This window comes from Marmota flaviventris, chromosome 1 (genome assembly GCF_047511675.1).
Source record: "Marmota flaviventris isolate mMarFla1 chromosome 1, mMarFla1.hap1, whole genome shotgun sequence".
NCBI lineage: Eukaryota > Metazoa > Chordata > Mammalia > Rodentia > Sciuridae > Marmota > Marmota flaviventris.
The window spans coordinates 192,568,906-192,588,158 of record NC_092498.1 but is presented as its reverse complement, the minus strand read 5'-3'; the positions used below and the strand labels follow the sequence as shown (position 1 = coordinate 192,588,158).

At 34.8% G+C, this 19,253-nt stretch overlaps 1 protein-coding gene across 1 annotated transcript in view; it reads right to left on the bottom strand.

The window, feature by feature from the left end:
• The window catches only part of Fbxl2 (F-box and leucine rich repeat protein 2), a 90,163-nt gene that overhangs the window by 42,917 nt on the left and 27,993 nt on the right, over window positions 1-19,253 (bottom strand). Inside the window, exons 3-4 of the mRNA XM_027932158.3 lie at window positions 4,198-4,252; window positions 3,865-3,939 (exon numbers count right to left, since the gene is read on the bottom strand). Of these exons, the coding sequence (XP_027787959.1) occupies window positions 3,865-3,939; window positions 4,198-4,252 (130 nt within the window). The remainder of the gene's footprint in view (window positions 1-3,864; window positions 3,940-4,197; window positions 4,253-19,253) is intronic.

Genomic DNA, 19,253 nt, shown 5'->3' with positions numbered 1-19,253 from the left:
TTGATTTATTTATAATGTTTAATTTGGTCTTGTATCTCATTTGCTTATTTTTTTTTCACGTGAGATTTGTCAATTTGTGAACTCTTGGTTTGATTTTTTAATTTCTTCTGTGTGTAATATTTAAGTGTTTTCTGTAATTGGCTTAGTAGTCATGAACTATTTTAGTTTCTGCTTAATCTGGGAAGGTTTTTATTTTGACTTTGATCTGAATGATAGCTTTGCTGGGTATACTTATCTTTCAGGGCCTAGAATACATCATTCCATGTTCTCCTTGATTTTTAGAGTTTGTGTTGAGAAATCAAAACTAATTCTGATTGGCTTGCCTCTAAATGCAAACTGATGTTTTTCTTTTTTAAAAAATATTTTTTAGTTATAGATGGATGCAGTATCTTGTTTATTCATTTTTATGTGGTGCTGAGGATCAAAAGCAGTGCCTCACATGTGCAAGGTAAGCGCTCTGCCACTGAGCCACAACCCCAGCCCATGTTTTTCTCTTGAAGATTTAAAAATGTTCTTATTGTCCTGAAGAGGTTATCCATGCCATCAACCTGCAGCTCACAATTCTCTCTTCCATTCTTATAATTCTTAAAATTTGTTTTTAGTTTTTGTTTTTGGTACTGGGGATTGAACCCAGGGTCACTTAACTACTGAGCCACACCCCCAGTCCTTTTTATATTTTAGAGACAGGGTCTTGATAAGTTACTTAGGGTCTTGCTAAATTGCTGACTGGCTTTGAACCCCCAATCCTCCTGCCTCAACCTCCAGAACCACTGGAATTACAGGTATGTGCCTCCATGCCTGGCTAAAATTTGGCTTCTTAATGTTGTCCCAGAGTTCCTTTATATTCTGGTCATGGTTACTTATTTTCTTTTATTATTGCCTGAATTTTCAAGGCTGGCCACTTCATTATAGCTCTGAGATTCTGCCTTTACCTTAGTGTACTCTGTAACAGAGACTTTAAACTGAACATTTTATTTGATGTATTGTGTCTTTCATTTCTGAGATTTCTGTTTAGTTCTTTGTCAATATTTCTATCTCCTTATTGAATTTCTTATTTCATATCCTGTACTGACTTCTTGAATTTATTCAGTTGTTTTTCTGTGTTCTCTTGGAATTCACAGACCATTTCTACAATGCTTTTTTTTTTTATTCTTCATCCAAAGTCTTTGGAGTCAGCTATTGATGAATTATGATATTTAGGAAGTGTCATGTTACCTTTTTTTCATATTTCTTATATTCCTATGTTGAGTTTATACATTTGTTTGGGATGGATTTACCTTCCACTCTTACATGTGGTCCTTTTTGGGACACAGTCTTTGTTTGACAATTCCTACATTCTTTAATAGGTGAGTGACCTTAGTAAGTTACTCTACTTTTCTATGCCTCAGTTTCTTCAATATGGTGTTTTTAAGAGGATCAAATATAGTAGGATATGTAAAGTTCTTAGAACAGTGCCTAGCTCACAGTAAGGAGTATTAATGAGTTCATGCTGATCCTTGGCATTTTCCTTCTTCCTCAACTTACCCATAAGGACACATCTTTGAGACCATCTCTTTATTCATAGAATGCTTCCTAGGCTGAGTATACAGATGTTTAAAGACTATGAGAAGATCATAGTCTTGGTTCATAATTCAACTTGGATTTAAGGTGCCAGCCCCAAAGGGAAACTAATGATATGAAACTAGACTGAAACCCTGATGCCAGCTATTTCAGATTTTCACATGTAATTGTTAACACAACTAGCAAACCATAAACCTGTCTCCCCTTTACTGCACACATTCTTAAGTATTTCCATGATGAAAATCAGAAGTCAGCTAAAATTCTTCAATCAAGGTAGTAATATTTAATTGAAACTGTATTTCATAATATCTAAATTTAAAAGTTCTTAGTGTGCTTTCCAAAAAGTTGTATAGTTTGGGAAAAATCATCTAAACTGAGGAGATACTAAGCACTACAGAAAAATACTTTGCCAAATTCTTTCAAAAAAATTCTTTTTTAAAAATATTTTTTTTAGTTGTCAATGGATATTTATTTATGTATATGCGGTGCTGAGAATCAAACCCTAAGCCTCACACATGCTAGGCAAGCACCTCACCACTGAGCCACAATCCCAGCCCAACAATGACTCTCATGACCAGCAAAAAATGACATTTTGAGAATTTACATTCTTTTCAACACCACTAAGTAAACACAATGAACAAAGATTTAGAGATTATCAATTTGAAGAGGAATTACACTGGCTGGTATGGAATACTGGCAAATTTGGGTTGGGCACTTGTGATAATTTCTATTACGTCTGGAAAGAACATTAATGAACACTTAATTTAAGGACCACATTCTAAACTAGTAACTAGAACTTTTTTTCCAGATGGACATGAATCCCTGAGGTTCCTGCCCCTTTCCAAGCTCAGAGCATGATAATATGTGAGGAACCATGGGGTTCTAAAACCAACTGTGAAAAACCCTGTGTTCTGCCCCATGTGCTGAGGTTACTGCTCCACTGGTTTAAAATGGGAGCCAAAGACTGTCAAACAGCAAGTAACCTAGAGAAGGAGAAAGAAGCCAGCCACAGTGGCACAAGCCTGTAATCCCAGTAACTCAGGAGGTAAGGTAGGAGAATCATAGATTGAAGGCCAGACTGAAAAACTTAACTGAGACTCTGTCTGAAATAAAGGACAGGAGATGCAGCTCAGTGACAGAGCACCCTTGGCTCATTCCCCAGTTCTGGGAGTCGGGGAGGGGAAGAGAAGGTATGGGGGAGGAGTAAAAGGGCCTATAATTGGCCATAAGCTCTTCCAACAAGTTAAGTAACTAGCAGGAAATTGCTTCATTGTTAAACATAATCATTTTCTTACCCATCAAAGCACAAACACCTTGGTAAGACACTCTGAGAACCTTTAACATGAGTGAAGTGATTTAAGATGCAATTCCACTCTTGTTACTGAATTGTTTAAAATGGAAATAAGTAAGGTTTTACTAACATTAAGTAGACAATAAACTTAAGTATCTTAAGACTCTCAGACCAGCACCCAAGACAATTACTTTGTGCAATGCTCTTTATTACTCCACCCCCTTACTATTTGGTTAGAAATTTGATATTTTAAATTAAATTACTTTAAAATGATTTCCTCATGTAATCAGGTTTACTACCCTTAAATAGAGATTTTTTTTTTTTTTTTTGATTTCCACATAAATATGTAGAATCTGGAATTTTACTTATATTTATATATGTATATTACACACACACTTAATATATTCAGTGTATGTATATATGTATACTATACACACACACATTCCCCCAGCCCCCAGCCAGTGCTGGGGCCTACACCTAGGGCCTAGTGTTAGGCAAGTACTCTACCACTGAGCCATACCCCACCCTGGCATTACAAAAGGCTTTAAAATTACTTTACTTATTTATCTTACAGATAATAAAACAGAGGCACTGAGATTGTATGGCTAAGTGCCAGAGCTGATGGGACACTTCAGAAGTCAGCCTCACTCTCTGGCTTTTGTTCCTGCCCTTTCTCCATTCTTAATGCTGAATTACTATTCCCAGTAAATCTTTCAGATGAAGCTTCCTAAGGTTAAAGCACTAAACCAGGTGTTAAGGATGCAGGTGTGATGCTTTAAAAAGCTGAGAGTAATAGATTATAAACATGATTCAGGGGGAAAAGCAATCTGTTACTGATAAAGAACAAAAGTAAAACACAGTGGAATTTTGGTCTTCATGTATGCACATATCTTCCAAGTTTTGTTTTTCTGTCTCTCTCTTCTAAATGCTGCAAAATAAAAAAACAGAAAAGAGGAAACTGTTTGTTTATCTTTAAAAAAGTCTTCTGTCTAAACCAAAGTTAACTAACTTACCTCTACATCTGTTTGAAAGTTAAAAAGATCTATTCTTTGCCAGTTGCTTCCATCCAGGGCTAAGATGTTCCAAGCCTGGGAGGTAGGTAGTAAAAGAAGAGGGATGGGGGTGAAAGATTCATTTACTGAGAAATAAATTAAAGAGGGTCTTGACGCAAACTTTCTATTTCCAAACTTTAATTTTCAATGTATCAAGTTAATAAAACAAATATTAAATTATGATTATATTAAATATGAGATAAATTTTAATTTAATGGTTTATTTGAACTAAAATTCATCTTTAGACTAATAAAACCTGATATTTATTGATTAAAAATCTAGTGAACACTCTACCTTGGAAATCTGTGCACATCGGCACAAAGTTACTATGTCCAAGAAGGAAAATATTCTGGAAAAAAAAGAAAAAAAACACAAAATGAGATAGTGTTAACATTGTAGGATAATTATACTGTGAAAAATAAAATTTAATGCATTTTCTGGATATGTACATTTTTCAAGATTCTTCAATTTGAAACACACAAGTACACAACAATTTTACATCCCTACTGTGAAATATTAAATGATTACATGCTCATAAGCTGCTTCAGACACCTATACAAATTCTCTTAAAACAGAATTCATTAAACGTTTATTTCCCTTGTTCTCAGAAATGAACATGAGAAAGTAGACCCTAACTAGTTCTATTCAAAAGCCAGCTTGCTCATTTCCCAGGAAGCGAACCTGGTGATAACTAAATCCTTCTAATTCTAATGTCCCTGACACACAGCACAAACCCCTCTTTAGGTGGTAGGTGCACCAAACAGGCTCAGATGTTTGAGCCTCAAATAACATGGCTCCCAAAAGCTAAATGATAAAACCCATTTGGTTTGATGTATTTGTTCATCATTTGGCAGAAAGATGGAGCTCATTAGTTCAAACAGTCTGTAAGTGACCAGTTTTCCTGAGCAAAAGTCAAGAAGCCACAGGGAAGGGGGAAAAAAGAGAAGCAAACAAAAACCAGGCTGACTTCTGTAAAGCCTCTTAGAGGAAGCAGTAACTGCCAGTGTGCAGGGGCCTGAGTGAGGTCCTACATTCTGGCAGTAGAGAGGAGCTGCTGAGTGGACAAATAGTATATGCACTGAGGTGCCACCAAGTGCCTGCTGGAAACACAGTGGGGCCAATTCTGTGCCTCGATTTTGGTAGTCGTGAAAGGTAAGTAAGAGTCTATGCCATGTGTGTGGAAGGGGGAGAGAGATGAGATGGCAAAAGGCCAACTATAAGGTTCCTAAATATTTTTCAAAGGAAAAATCAGTGGTGAATTAAAAGTTTATGGACTCAGGGATGGATAGCAAAACCCTGAAATGCCAAAGCACTGTTTGCTACAAGATGCACCCACAAGCAGCACATGGGACTAGAGACTGCACAGATGTCATTCTACAATAAAGGCTTTAGCAAAAAGTAAGAGACAGAGGCATAAAAAGGGCTGTATTAACCTCGAAAGATTAGTGGTTTTCTGTACAGAAGAAAATGCTGGTGACTAAAATACGTGTACTTAAATATTTATATTAAATGTATTCCAGGTATCTACAATCATTCATTGACTCTATGGGAATATATCCTGTCCAGTCCACAGGCTCTCCTACCCTCAAAAGCCATCTTCCATGTCATATGACCATTCCACAAGCAGCCACAACTGTCAATCCCCTAAAAAACTAACCACCAGACATAGATACTAGTCAGGTACAGTAAAACCACATTTCATGACAGGTTGGATTCTAAAGAATAAGATGAAAGTGGAAAAGGAGTTGGCCGAGTTTCCCTAGAAATTAATTAAAATTGTACCACCTTGGAGGACTACCAATTTTTGGTAATAATAATAGTTAAAATTGTTTTTGCATTATGTGCCATCCATAGTTATCTTAGTCATTACTTGACAAAATGTTACAAGGTGTATATTACTATAATCTTCATTTTACAGACAAGGACACTGAGCCCAAAGAGATTAAATTATCTGACCAAGCCACACAAGACAGGGTGGAGCTAGGATTTGAACTCAAGTGGTTTGGCTGGCTACAGGGTCCAAATCCATGATTTTGGAAAGTTTAACCCCCAGGATTTTATTTTATTTTAACCCCAGGATTGGGCTAGATGCTATTTCTTCAAATGTGATGACCCAATAAAATAGTTTTCAATAAGTGAGCCTGGAGACACACAGGAACTAAGAAGTGGAACAGAAATTCATATTTCTCATCTCATGTTTACTACTTGGTGTTATGGTTACTGAATGAAAATGTACATTGCCTGAAGTATTTATATTATCGCCCCCCCCCCCACGTATACCTTTAAGCTGAAAGCAACTGAATTTATACAAATAGGCATGATGAAACTCAAAATGCCAAAATGCAGACTAAGCCAATTCCAGACTCATATTTTGATGAACAAATGTAATGCTCTGAATTACAAAGCCAGGGATACTAGTAATATAAACAGCTAAAGGAATAGGAAACAATTCTGGCCCCTCTAAAACACCTTTTTCATGGAAATTGCTTCCTACTCAAATGTAATAATCATGTCTTCACGAGGCAAGCATTGCCATAGCACCCATGGGCTTCATATTCTGTTCCACAAGCTTATCTTTGCATTAGTAAAGTCCTATTTTAATTAATATAACTTTTTTGATATTTATTTTTTAGTTATAGGTGGACACAATATCTTTATTTTACTTTTATGTGGCGCTGAGGATCGAACCCAGTGTCTCATGCATGCCAGGCAAGCACTCTACCTCTGGGCCACAACCCCAGCCCATCTTTATATCTTCTTTGGTCAGACATCTATTTAGATATTTTGCCCATTTAAAAAATTGGGTTGTTCTCTTACTACAAATTTTAAGAATTCTTTATATATGCTGGACACCAGTTCTTAATTAAATAGGTTTGGTAAATATTTTCTTCCTGTCTGTGGTTTACCCTTTCATTCTCTTGACAATGTCTTTGTATGAGAGGTTTTGGTTTGTTGTTTAGGCAATGGGGATTCAACCCAGAGGTGCTTTCAACTAAGCCAGAACCCCAGCCCTTTTTCTTATTTACTTTTTGAGACAGGGTCTCAGTTGCTTAAAACCTCAATAAGTTCCTAAGGCTGGCCTCAAACTAGCCTCAGCCTCCCGAGTTGCTGGGATTACAAGTATGTGCCACTCGACCCAGCCTAAGAGGCTTTTAATGTTAACAAAGTTCAACTTATATTTTCTTTCATGAGCTGAGTTTTTGATGTTGTATCTAAAAGCTCACTGCCAAATCCAAGGTCACTTAGACTATGTCCTATGTTTTCTTCTAGCAGTTTTACTTTACTTTTAGATAACCCACAACATTTTGAGTTGGATTTTATGAAAGGTACAAGGTTTGTCTACATGGAGTTTTTCTTTTCTTTTTCTCTCTCTCTCTTTTTTTTTTTTTTTGCATATAGATGCCCAATTGTTCTAACACCATTTGTTAAAAAAACATTTCTCCATTGAATTCATTTTGCTCCTTTGTCAAAGATAAGTTGGATAAATTTTGTGACTCATTTTTTACTCTCTATTCTGTATCAATGATCCATTTGTCTATTCTTGTAACAATGCCACTCCTTGATTTACTGTAGCTACTACCAAGTCTTAAAGTCAATTAGCTTTAAGTAAAGCTTCCTTTGCTTTCTTTCAGTATTGCAGTGGCTTTTCTGGGTCTTTTCCTTTTCCACATTAACTTTGGAATCAGTCTGTCAGTATTTACAAAATAACTTGGTAGTATTTTGACTGGGACTGTGGTGAATCTATAGACCATCTTGAGAAAAATTAACATTTTAACAATATTGAATCTTCCTATCCATGAAAATGTAATACCTCTCCATTTGATTTCATTGGTTGAATTTATTTTTACTGGTATCATTGATTTATTAGAGTTTTGTGGTTTTCCTCATAGATCTTATAAAATTTTGCTAACAGTTGTACTTAGGTATTTCACTCTGGATGGTCATATAAATAACTTTGAAATTTTAAATTCCAGTAATCTACTATTGGTAATATAGGAAAGTATATACTTGTGCATAATTTTGTGTCCTATAACTTTGCTATAATTGCTTATTAGTTACAAGAGTGAGTTTGTGCTTTTGATAAAGAAACAAGATCATTAGTATTGTAGTTTCTGAGAGTCTGGATTTTACTGATTGTACCCTGTACTCTTGTGGCATAACATTCCTCTGGCCTTTGGATTTCCTGTAAATTGATAATTGGATAATACTGATGAGTTTCAGATTTGACTTATATGTTTGAAAAAGACTTCTTTATAAATGACATACTTTTCATCAGGAGGGACATGTTTGGTTATTTCTCCTTTAATGACAGGAAGCATTGAAGCTCAACGCGTAGATTTATTTACTCTCTGAGGACATTAAAAAGGTGACATTCTGTTCATTCTTTTTGTATTTATTAGCTGGAGAACCTCAATAAGAGAAATAATATCAATTGGATGCAATAGAGCACACCTGTAATCCTAGCAATTTGTGAGGCTGAAGCAGGAGGATCTCAAGCTGGAGGATAGCTTGGGAAATTCAGCAAGACCCCCATCTCAAAATTAAAAAGTGGGGAATGAGGAACTGGGGACGTAGTTCAGTAGCAAAGTGCCCCTGGGTAGTAAAAGAAATTTAAATATTTTATTTTTTATCAAAATGACCATTTTGGCCAGTGGGAATTTCTTTGATTTGAATCCTGAGTACTCTGACACAATACTTTCAGTTTACTTGGTGTCCTAACATCTCATACATAAGCCTCCAACCTAGAATCACCATTTCTTCAAGAAGCTCTGGTTTCTTTCTGTGGAAAACAATATTTTAAAACCATAATCTGGATGCTAAGTATGCACAATGATACCAAATTGGTAATTACTGTGAAGTATTTTCAGTGGCCAGATCTGAAATATGAATACATCTACATTATTTTCTATTGAGATATAAGACACATCTGTTAAATTGTACGAATCCTAGGTGTAAAATGTACACAAATACTTAGGAAAACACTTCCCCATTCATGATATAGAATATGTTCAACCTTAGAAGTTTCCCTTTGGACCATTTATATGCCCGCAGAAGTAAACAAAATACACCCTAAACACTTTTTTTTAAAAAATATATTTTTAGTTGTACATGGACACAATACCTTTATTTATTTTTACATGGTGCTGAGGATTAACCCAGTGCCTCACACATGCCAGGCAAGCATTCTATCACTGAGCTACAACTCCAGCCCCTCTTCTAACTTTTATCAAATATTTAACTGATGTTGCATTTTACATAAATGGAATCAAACACTACGTGGTCTTTGATTTTCCCTTTCACTCTCTTTAGGTTGTTGTTTATTTTATTTTTTGCAGGACTAGGAGTTGAACACAGGGCCTGATGCATGCTAGGTAAGTACTCTTCCACTGAGCTACATCCCTAACCCTGTCTTTACTTCTTTCATTTAAAATTGTGTGGTATAGCCACATGATATATCAGTTTGTTCTTTTTATTGTGCTGTAGTGTTCTATTAATCAATATAATTACAATATATCCATTTTGTAGTTAAGCAACATTTAGGTTATTTTGCTACTGTGAATGAAACTATTATAAATATTCTTGTGGACTTTTTGCAATAGATATATACTTTTATTTCACTTGGATTTATACCTAGGAGGAAATTGCTTGGATAACAGGTTAGAGTATGTTTACCTTTAGTACTTATTGCCAAAAAATTTCCAAACTAGTTGTGCCAATTTGTCCTACCATGAATAATTTATGAGAGTTCCAGTTGTTCCATACCTTTACTAATGCCTGGTACTGTTGTCTTTTTAGCACTAATTTTCTGGTAAATATATAATCATATCTTATTAATCAAAATTTATTTCCCTGAAATGAGCAGTGATGTTGAGTACGATTCATATGATTATTGACCATTTGAAAGTCTTTTGTTGGGAAGTGTTCATTTTCAAAACTGGGGGGGTTCTTATAGATTTTTACTTCTTTATACGTTTTGGATATGAACACTTTGTTGGACTAGGATTTTGTCTCTAAATCCATTTTCCCTTTCACTCTCTTAAGGTTGTTGTTTGATGAACACTTTCTTATTTTTAGTAAGTCCAATTTTCAATTCTTAAAATAGTTGTGAAGACACGGTAGTGTCTTGTTAAAGATTTGTTTGTTTACTGTAAGGTTATGAAGATAGTCTATTATTCTATATTTTCTTATAGAATATTTATTGTTTTACCCTTCACATTTAAATCTATGAACTACATCAAACTACTCTTTGCATATATTCTGAGGTAGGTACCAAGGTTCTGTTTTCTCATTTTTATGATTACTCAGTTGACCCAGCATGTTTACCGAAAGGCCACCCTTTCTCTATGGAACTGCTGATCCTCTGTGAACTCTGTACACCATTGGCCTATGTAGCCTACGTGACCTTAGTAGCCATTATGACCTGCTTAACATCTCTGGCCTGAGTATGCTCTATGACCTGAGTAGCCTCTATGATTTGCAAAGCCTCTATGACCTATGTAGCCTTTATTGCCAAATTAGCCTAAAAGACCTGAAAAGCCTCTATGACTTCAGTATCCTTTATGACTAGTGTAGCATTTATGGCCTGAGTTGCTATAAATGACCTGAGTTGCTATAAATGACCTTAGAAACCACTATAACCCGTGTAGCCTCCACAGTCTCATTAGCCATTATTACCTTAGTATCCTCTATAAACTGAGTATCCTCTTGACCAGCATAATCTCCGTGATGTATTTAGTCAGTATGACCTACGTAGTCTTTAGGGCCTGATTAGCTTCTATAACCTCTATAACATCTAAGACCTTCTTATGTACAATCAACAGAAGTTATTCAGGTCATAGATTCTAGGCAGGTTATAGGGACTACTCAGGTCACAAGGCTACTTCCTAAAGCTCAGGAAGCAATGCCAAGAATTAACGAACAGGATGGCATCAGATTAAAAAGCTTCTGCACAGCAAAGGAAACAATTAAGAATATGAAGAGAGAATCTACAGAACGGGAGAAAATCTTTGCTAGCTACTCATCTGACAGAGGATTACTATCCAGAATACATACTCAAGAAAACTTTACTCAAAATCTGTGTATTGCTGTTTTCCATTTACCCATTGGCTTTTTGTTCTTTTCCTCTCCCTTTCAACACTCTTTTGAAATAACTGAAGACTATTTCTGTACATTTTATGGCTTCTCTGTACAATATTATACATCCCGATTACAGTCTACCTTTAATTAGCACCTTACCTACCACCACCACAACGGTACACAACAATCCTTTCTTTCCTTTGTGATACTTTTGCCATATATTTTACCTGGCATGTTATAAACTCAACATTATAATAATTTTTGCTTTAAATGCTCAATTACTGTTAACGGACTTTTTTTAAAAGGTAAAAGTATTTTATATTTATTCATAGGAGTTGAACACAACTGGTGTTCTTCATTCTTTTCTATAGACTTGAGCCTGGTTTCTCTTCATAAAAAGAACTGATTTTAGCATTTATGGAACATGAATGATGAATTTTACCAGCTCCTATTTGCTTATGTTTTTAAAAGTAACTCACAGGATATATAATTTTAGGTTTGGGAATATTTCTTTCAGTTCTTTAAAAACATTGTTCCACTGTCTTTTGTTTTGAATTATTTCTTGTAAGTCAATGAGCATTATTACCATTATTCCCCCACACATATAAGCCTGCTTTTTCCAGTTGTCTTTCAAATTTTCCTTCCCCCCCCCCCCCCGCTTTGGGAATTTAAATGTGTACCTAGATGTTTTTCATTGCATTTGTTCACTTGGAATTCACTGAGCTTCTTAAATCCATAGGTTGTCTGTTATCACACTTGAAAAATTAGGGGACATTATTTCTTTAAACACTTCTATGTACCATTATTTTCTTCTCTTTATTTGGACCTATAGTTACATGTATGTTAGAGCTCTTAATATCATGTCACAAATTACTAATGAGGGGCTGGGGTTGTGGCTTAGCGGTAGAGTGCTTGTCTAGCATGGGCAAGACCCTGGGTTCGATCCTCACCACCACATAAAAAAAATTAAAGATATTGTGTCCAACTACAACTAAAAAATAAGTATTAAAAAATTACTAATGATATTTTAATGTTTTCTATCTTTTTTTCTGTTTATCAGTTGGGATATTAGCCTGTCTCCAAGTTCACCAGTTCCCTCCTCTGTAATGACCAATCAGCTAAAAACTTATTCAATGAGTTTAAAAATTTGAGATACTGTATTTTTTAGAGGTTCTATGTATCTCCTGAAATATTTCCTCTTTGCTCATTGTAACCATATATTCCTGTAAATTCTCTAACTTATTTGTAATGCCTGTTTTAAAGTACTCATCAACTAATTCCAGTAACTAGATCATCAAAAAGTCTGATTATGTTGACTGTTTTTTTTATGAATCACTTTTTCTACTTATTTGTATAAGCATAAGACTGTATGTCTTATGCTCATAAGACTCATAAGACTGTATTCCAGATAAAACAGTGGAGTATATAGTACAATTTTATTTTGGCTTCTTATTTCCCAGACAGTGAAGTACTATCTTTTAGAAGTTTAGTGTCTGCTCATTCATAATCCTTCTAAAGTTGAGTTGCGCCAGGGCTGAGTCACAGCTAAAGTACAGTTAGATCATTTATGTTTGGCTCAATTTCTGACCTGTTGAGCCACTAAATTTATATTTTTAAAATACTCTAAGTGATCTAGAAGAGAGCTGAAGTTTCAGACAGTTTTAATTTGCGTTTGTAGTCGAGCTTGGCAAATGTTCTGAATTGTGTCACTATAAAAATGCTTGTTTTTACAAACAACATTCTGTAAGAATGTCAAGACCTCAACAAATCTTCAGTGTATTATCCTTGCTGCCATTTTAGCAAAACTTGGGGGAGAATAAATAAAAAGGGAGAATTTCTAGGCCAAATAATCTGTTCTTGCATTGTGCCTCTAAACTATTGTTTAGTCTCTCTGTCAAGCAAACCTACCTATACCATGACCAGGCATCCAACCTCAGGTATGGAAGCTGAAGTAGTTCCCTGCTTACTTAGGAAGGGTTGTGTCTATGAAATTTAGTTCAGTCAGGCCTCCTCTTGTCCCCTGATCCTTACTTGTTCTATGACATGTCTTGATCTTCAAATTTTGTCACTATTTTTTCTTGCAATTATCATGGGAGCAAAAATCTTTATGTTCTTCTTAATCAGAAGTCTAAGGTCTGTCTGATATTATATTTCTGTAGCCTAAAGTTAACTAATACCTCTATTCTGCAAACTTAAATTACTTTATCATCCAACTAAAACTGTTGAGTATTTTAGTTCAAACTTACTTTCACCAAATCCTCCACATATTAGTTATTATCACTATTTTATAGTCAATATTCATTAAGAGTTACTCAATTGGTAACATCTTTGACTACCATTTCTTGTTTTCTATTAATTTCTTCTGTGATCAAAGTTATTAAAGTTTATCTTTAATAATTCCTTCAGAAAAATGAACTCTAAGAAGAAATTTTTACAACTAGATTGTTGTGAAGGTGAAATTCATATAAAATAAAATTAACCATTAACAATTCAGCAACACTCAATTGACTCATCCACAACATTGTGTGATACCACTTCTACCTAGTCTCAAAACATTCTCATCACTCCAAAAGAAAATACCATATCAATTAGGCAGTCACTCCATGTTTCCCACTCCTCTCAGTCACTGGCAACCACCAATATGCTTCTTGGCTCCATGGATTTATCTATTTTACTGGATATTTCATGTAAATGGAATCATATAGAATCTTTTGGTTGTGATTTCATTTCTTAACATAATGTTTTTGAGGTCAACCAAATTATAGTATGTATCAGTACTCCTTTCCTTCTTATAGCTGAATAAAATCTCATTGTAGATACCATATACCACAATTTAACATTCATCTATTGCCGGACATTTGGAGTTTTGCATTTTGGCTATTGTGAATAATGCTGCTCTGAATATTTGTGTACAAGTATTTGCTGTAGTTTTTCATTGTTTAGGATATACACTAGTCCCCACTTATCCATGTTTTTGCTTTCTGTGGTTTCAACTGTGGTAGACTGCACTCTGAAAATATTAAATGGAAAATTCAAGAAATAAACAATTTGTAAGTTTTAAATTATATGCCATTATGAGCAGTATGATGAAATCTCATGCCATTCCACTTCATCCTGTCCTAGGACATGGGTCATCCCTTCGTCCAACATATACACATCATACATGCTACCTGCCTAGTTATCTGGGCAGCGTCTTGGTTATCAAATCTCGGTGATCAGAATGACTGCAGTATTACAGTGCCTCTGTTCAAGTAACCCTATTTTACTTAATACTACTACCAATGTACAAGAGTAGAGATGCTGGCAATTTGCTTATGCTGAAAAGAAGCCATAAATTTCTTCTTTTAAGTGTTATCTCACATTTTCACAAGAAGAATGAGCACAGCAAAAAAGATCTTGAGAGAGATCACATTCACATAATTTTTATTATTGTATAATTATTCTATTTTACCATTAGTACTGTTAATCCCTTACTATGCCTAATTTACAAATTAAATTTTATCACAGGTATGTATGTTCTTATGGTTTAGATCTGAGCTGCCCCCAAATTTTGCTCATGTGAGAAACAATGCAAGTAAGTTTAGAGGTGAAATGACTGGACTATGAGACCCTTAACCTAATCAGTGCATTAGTACACTTGAATACATTAACTGGGTGGTGACTGCAGGCGGGTAGGTTATGGCTGGAGGAGGCGGGTTGCTGGGGGTGTGCCTTTGGTGTATATAACTTGGCCCTGGTGAGCTGAGCTTAGTATCTATCTGCTTCCCAATTATTAGGTCCTGAGCTGCTTTCCTCTGCTACACTCTTCCACCACCATGTCCTGCTTCATCTCAGGCACAGAGCAATGGAGCTGGCCATTTATATACTGAGACCCCTGAGACTGAGTGCCAAATACACTTTCCTTCCTCTAAAATTGTCAAGTCTGTTGGTAACAGCAAAAAAAAAAAAAAAAAACCACTGACTGAAATATATGCACAGGAAAAAAAACACCTCATATATAGGGTTCAGTAACCCCATTCTAGGCATCTACTGGGAATCCTGGAATATAAAGAAGGGAACAACTAGAAGAGAAATTTCTATGTCATATGGTATTTCTATGTTTAACTTTTTGAGGAACTGCTAATGTTTTTTCATAGTGGCTATACCATTATAAAAAGAGTTATTGTTTTTTAAATTATATCTTCATTGTACATAATTTGGCTCAGTAAAGAATTGTAGGTTTTCATCTCTATTGAGACATGAAAAAATGTTTTCCCACTCTTCTATTATTGCTGGTGAGAGATTTGTCATTGGTTTAGTTGTTGATGCTTTCAGGAAATTTTAACTCATCTTGTAGATTTATTTAAGACTTCTCAGTCTTTGAAGTTCTGCCATTTCATTTTAATGTTATTCATGTATGAACTTATTGATCCTTTTTACTAGTTGGTGTGCTTCCACAATTCGAGGCTTCATATTTTCAATTCATTCTGAAAGATTTCAGCCCCTATAGTTCAAGTATTATCCCACCCAAATTCTATATTCTTTGTCTAATTTTCCTTTAGAAACAATCTCATTTTCTGGGTTTCTTAAAAACCTATTCTGTTTCTTTATCTTTAATAGCTGTTTAACTCATTTATTCTACTTTATGGTAGATAATTTTCTTAAATAACTTGTAATATTTATCATGACTTTGTTTTCATATACTTACTGAAGTGAAGAAAGTTTATGAATCTTATTTTGTAACATGCCTATAAATTTGTTTTACATTTGATTCTACCAAGTTTTTCCAAAGGTTTCATCTCTCTAGCATCAGTTTTACATTAATTTCTAAGCTCAGAATTTCAGAACCATCCATACAGAGAACTAGATTTCTTAAGACAAACTATCCTCCTCTGAACCATCCATATATAGAACTAAATCTCTTAAGACAAAAGTATCCCTCTTCCCTTCAGAGCCCAGAGCAGAAACAAGGTTTTTGGTTTTTCTGTTAAGTTTTTAAAGTTCCACCTTTAGAGGAAAACTTTACAGGTCACTGTACGAAGAAGTTAAATAACCATCCAATTCCTTCACTTGCACATGTCTAAGTCTTCATCTCCTTTATCTTTGCTGACATTAAAATCCATTACTAGCCATTACAGATAATCTGACATCTGGTTTGCTAAGCACTCAGGTATGAGTACACTAAGATTATTTTAATTCTTGAACTGTATTTTTATTTTTTCATTTTACTTTATTGTAGCCATTATTATTATGTATGTTTTAATGCTAGCTCAGTTACAAGGTTATAGGATCCAAATGTCAGGGGTTCTTTTCAAGACAACTAATAGTATGGTATATAGAACAGTCTGCATAGTAGGATAACTACCCTTCACTTCTATTACAACAAAGAACACTGAGCTAGTTGATTTTTTTATTAGACAGGACTTGTAGTGCTAGTATTCTGTGAAGCTGAAAGTTTGTACTTTGCTGAACAGAATAAAAATTAAATGCCTTGTAATTTATTGGTAGTATATGAGGATTTGCGAGGCTTTGGTGGATTATGAAATAAAATATACTGCAAACAGTTTTTCTGATTAAAGAGCAATAAACATATAGAGGGAAGAATGTGAAATCTGAATAGGTCTTAGTCGAAGTCTCAGCCCATGTATGCCCTTTAAATTCCAAATTTCACATTCTTACCAACTGTAGAATTCTGATTAAGTCATTCAACCTTTGAGCCTCAGGTTTTTTTCATCTATAAAATGAAGATGATTATAACTGTTTTACCTATTTCAAAAATATTGTTTTGAGTATCAAATGATGATTATGAAATTTCTACAGTATACTCAAAAAACATTTTCCCCCAAATAATTACTAGTAAATGTTAGACTGAAAGAATGGTGTGCACTAAGAACAATATTTTTGCAATGAGTTAACATAAATATCAATATCGCTTCTCCCAAACGAGAGGCAAAACCTTAACAGGACTTCAGAAAAAGTATAGGGATCTTTAATTTGTCACATGAATATCAGTTGTTCTATTTGGGATTGTTTGGTTGAAGATAACAGAAAGCCTCAGAATAAAACAACTTTCAGTATTTTTGTATTTACACATTTTTTCCATGTCCTGTATCAGCTAGGATAACAAAAAATGATAGGCACTAGATTCTTCAAAGAACACCTACTCAGAGCAATATTTCCAAAGATGAAATCAGTCTTATTCTTCTATGAAAGTGACTAGAGTCTTTACCATATGGATATGGGAGATAAAATTTTTCAAAAGACCACTAAGCCTGTGATTATACACCAAGGTACATAAATGAACAGAAAACAATTATTTTACCTAAATGTCAAAGATATTGATGTGGCCTTTAAGTAAATGTTAAATCTAAGGTTTCGGGAGTTTGATTTGGTGCTATTATCGAAAAGGAAAAAAAACATGAGTTCTAGGAGATGTTTTCTGAAAGGGCATCTTCAAAGAACTCATCTATGGGATAAATATGCTTATTTTCTCAAATGAATGAGATAAGGAAATGCTGAAATTGAACACCAATTATTATCCCTAGAGTCTAACTCCATCAAAATTACACAATATAAAGAAATCAGCAGAAATTTCATACTAACAGTCATCAAATATTACTTATGAGGTAGGTACTACTGAATTAGCTACTTCAGTGATAAAATTCAAGCTTCCAAATAACAATTAAGACTTGTGTCAGCTTTTATGAGTTGTCAGCTTCCTAATTCTTTTTTAAATTTATTTATTCTAATTTGTTATATATGACAACAGAATGCATTTCAATTCATAGTACACATATAGAACACAACTTTTCATGTCTCTGGTTGTACACAGAGTCACACCATTCATGTCTTGATACATGTACTAGGGGTAATAATGTCCATTTCATTCCACCATCTTTCTTACCCCCATGCCCCCTCTCTTCCCCTCCCTCCTCTTTGCCCTATCTAAAGTTCCTTCATTCTTCCCATGCTTCCCCCCGCCACATCCCCATTATGGATCAGTTTCCTCATATCAGAGAAAACATTTGGCATTTGGTTTTTTTGAATTGGCTTACTTCACTTAGCATAATATTCTCCAACTCCATCCATTTGCCTGAAAATGCCATGATTTTATTCTCTTTTAATGCTGAGTAATATTCCATTGTGTACATGTACCACAGTTTCTTCATTCATTCACCTACTTAAGAACATCTAGGTTGGTTCCACCATTTAGCTATTGTGAATTGTGCTGCTATAAACATTGATGTCACTGCGTTACTACAGTATGCTGTTTTTAAGTTCTTTGGGTCTAAACCGAGGAGTGGGATAGCTGAGTCCCATTCCAAGTTTTCCAAGGAATCTCCATACTGCTTTCCATATTGGCTGCACCAATTTGCAGTACCACCAGCAATGTATGGAATGTGCCTTTCTCACTATATCCTCGTCAACACTTATTGTTGTTTGTAGCTTCCTAATCCTTAACAGACTTTTCTGTTGAGATCAATGATAACATCAATGAATGTAATATTTTAATAACATATAATGAACTATGTCGAGAAAGGGAAGATTTTGTCAGGTATGGTGGTGCAGGCCTGTAATCCCAGCTACTGAAGAGACAAGGCAGGAGGACTGCAATTTCAAGGACAACCTGGGAAATTTAGGGAGGCCCTGTCTCAAAATAAAAATTTTAAAAAGGGGTGGGGTTGTGGCCTAGTGGTAGAGAGCTTGCCTACCATGCACAAGGTCCTAGTTTCAATCCCCAGTACCACAAAAATAAAAATAAATGGGAGTATAGGGAAGATATGCCACAACTCAATGAACCATACCTTCCAAATGACCAAAACATGATGTTGCTCTCCAATGAGACTCTCACATAAAAGCAGAAAAGATATCCATCCACTATATGTGCAGATATCAACAAAGAAACACAAGAAACATGAAAAAACAAGATTACATAACTCTTTCAAAGTTTCATAACTCTTTAGTAACTGAACCCAAGGATATTAAAGAAGAAGAAATGCCAAAAAATTCAAAAGATTGATTTTTAAAATTATCAATTACTTCAAAGAGGACACAAATGAAGAGCGGAATAAATTAAGGAAGACAATACAGGATATGAAAGAACAATTCAGTAAAAAGATAAGTATCCTGAAAAAGAACCAAATAGAAATTTTGGAAAAGCTCAACAAGTCAAATGAAAAACTCAGTTAAAGGCTTCACCAAGGGAGTAGACCAAAAGGAAAAAAGAAAATCAGAGCTTGAAAACAAGGTAGAGGCATTATCACATTTAGAAATTAATGAAGAAAAAAATAAAA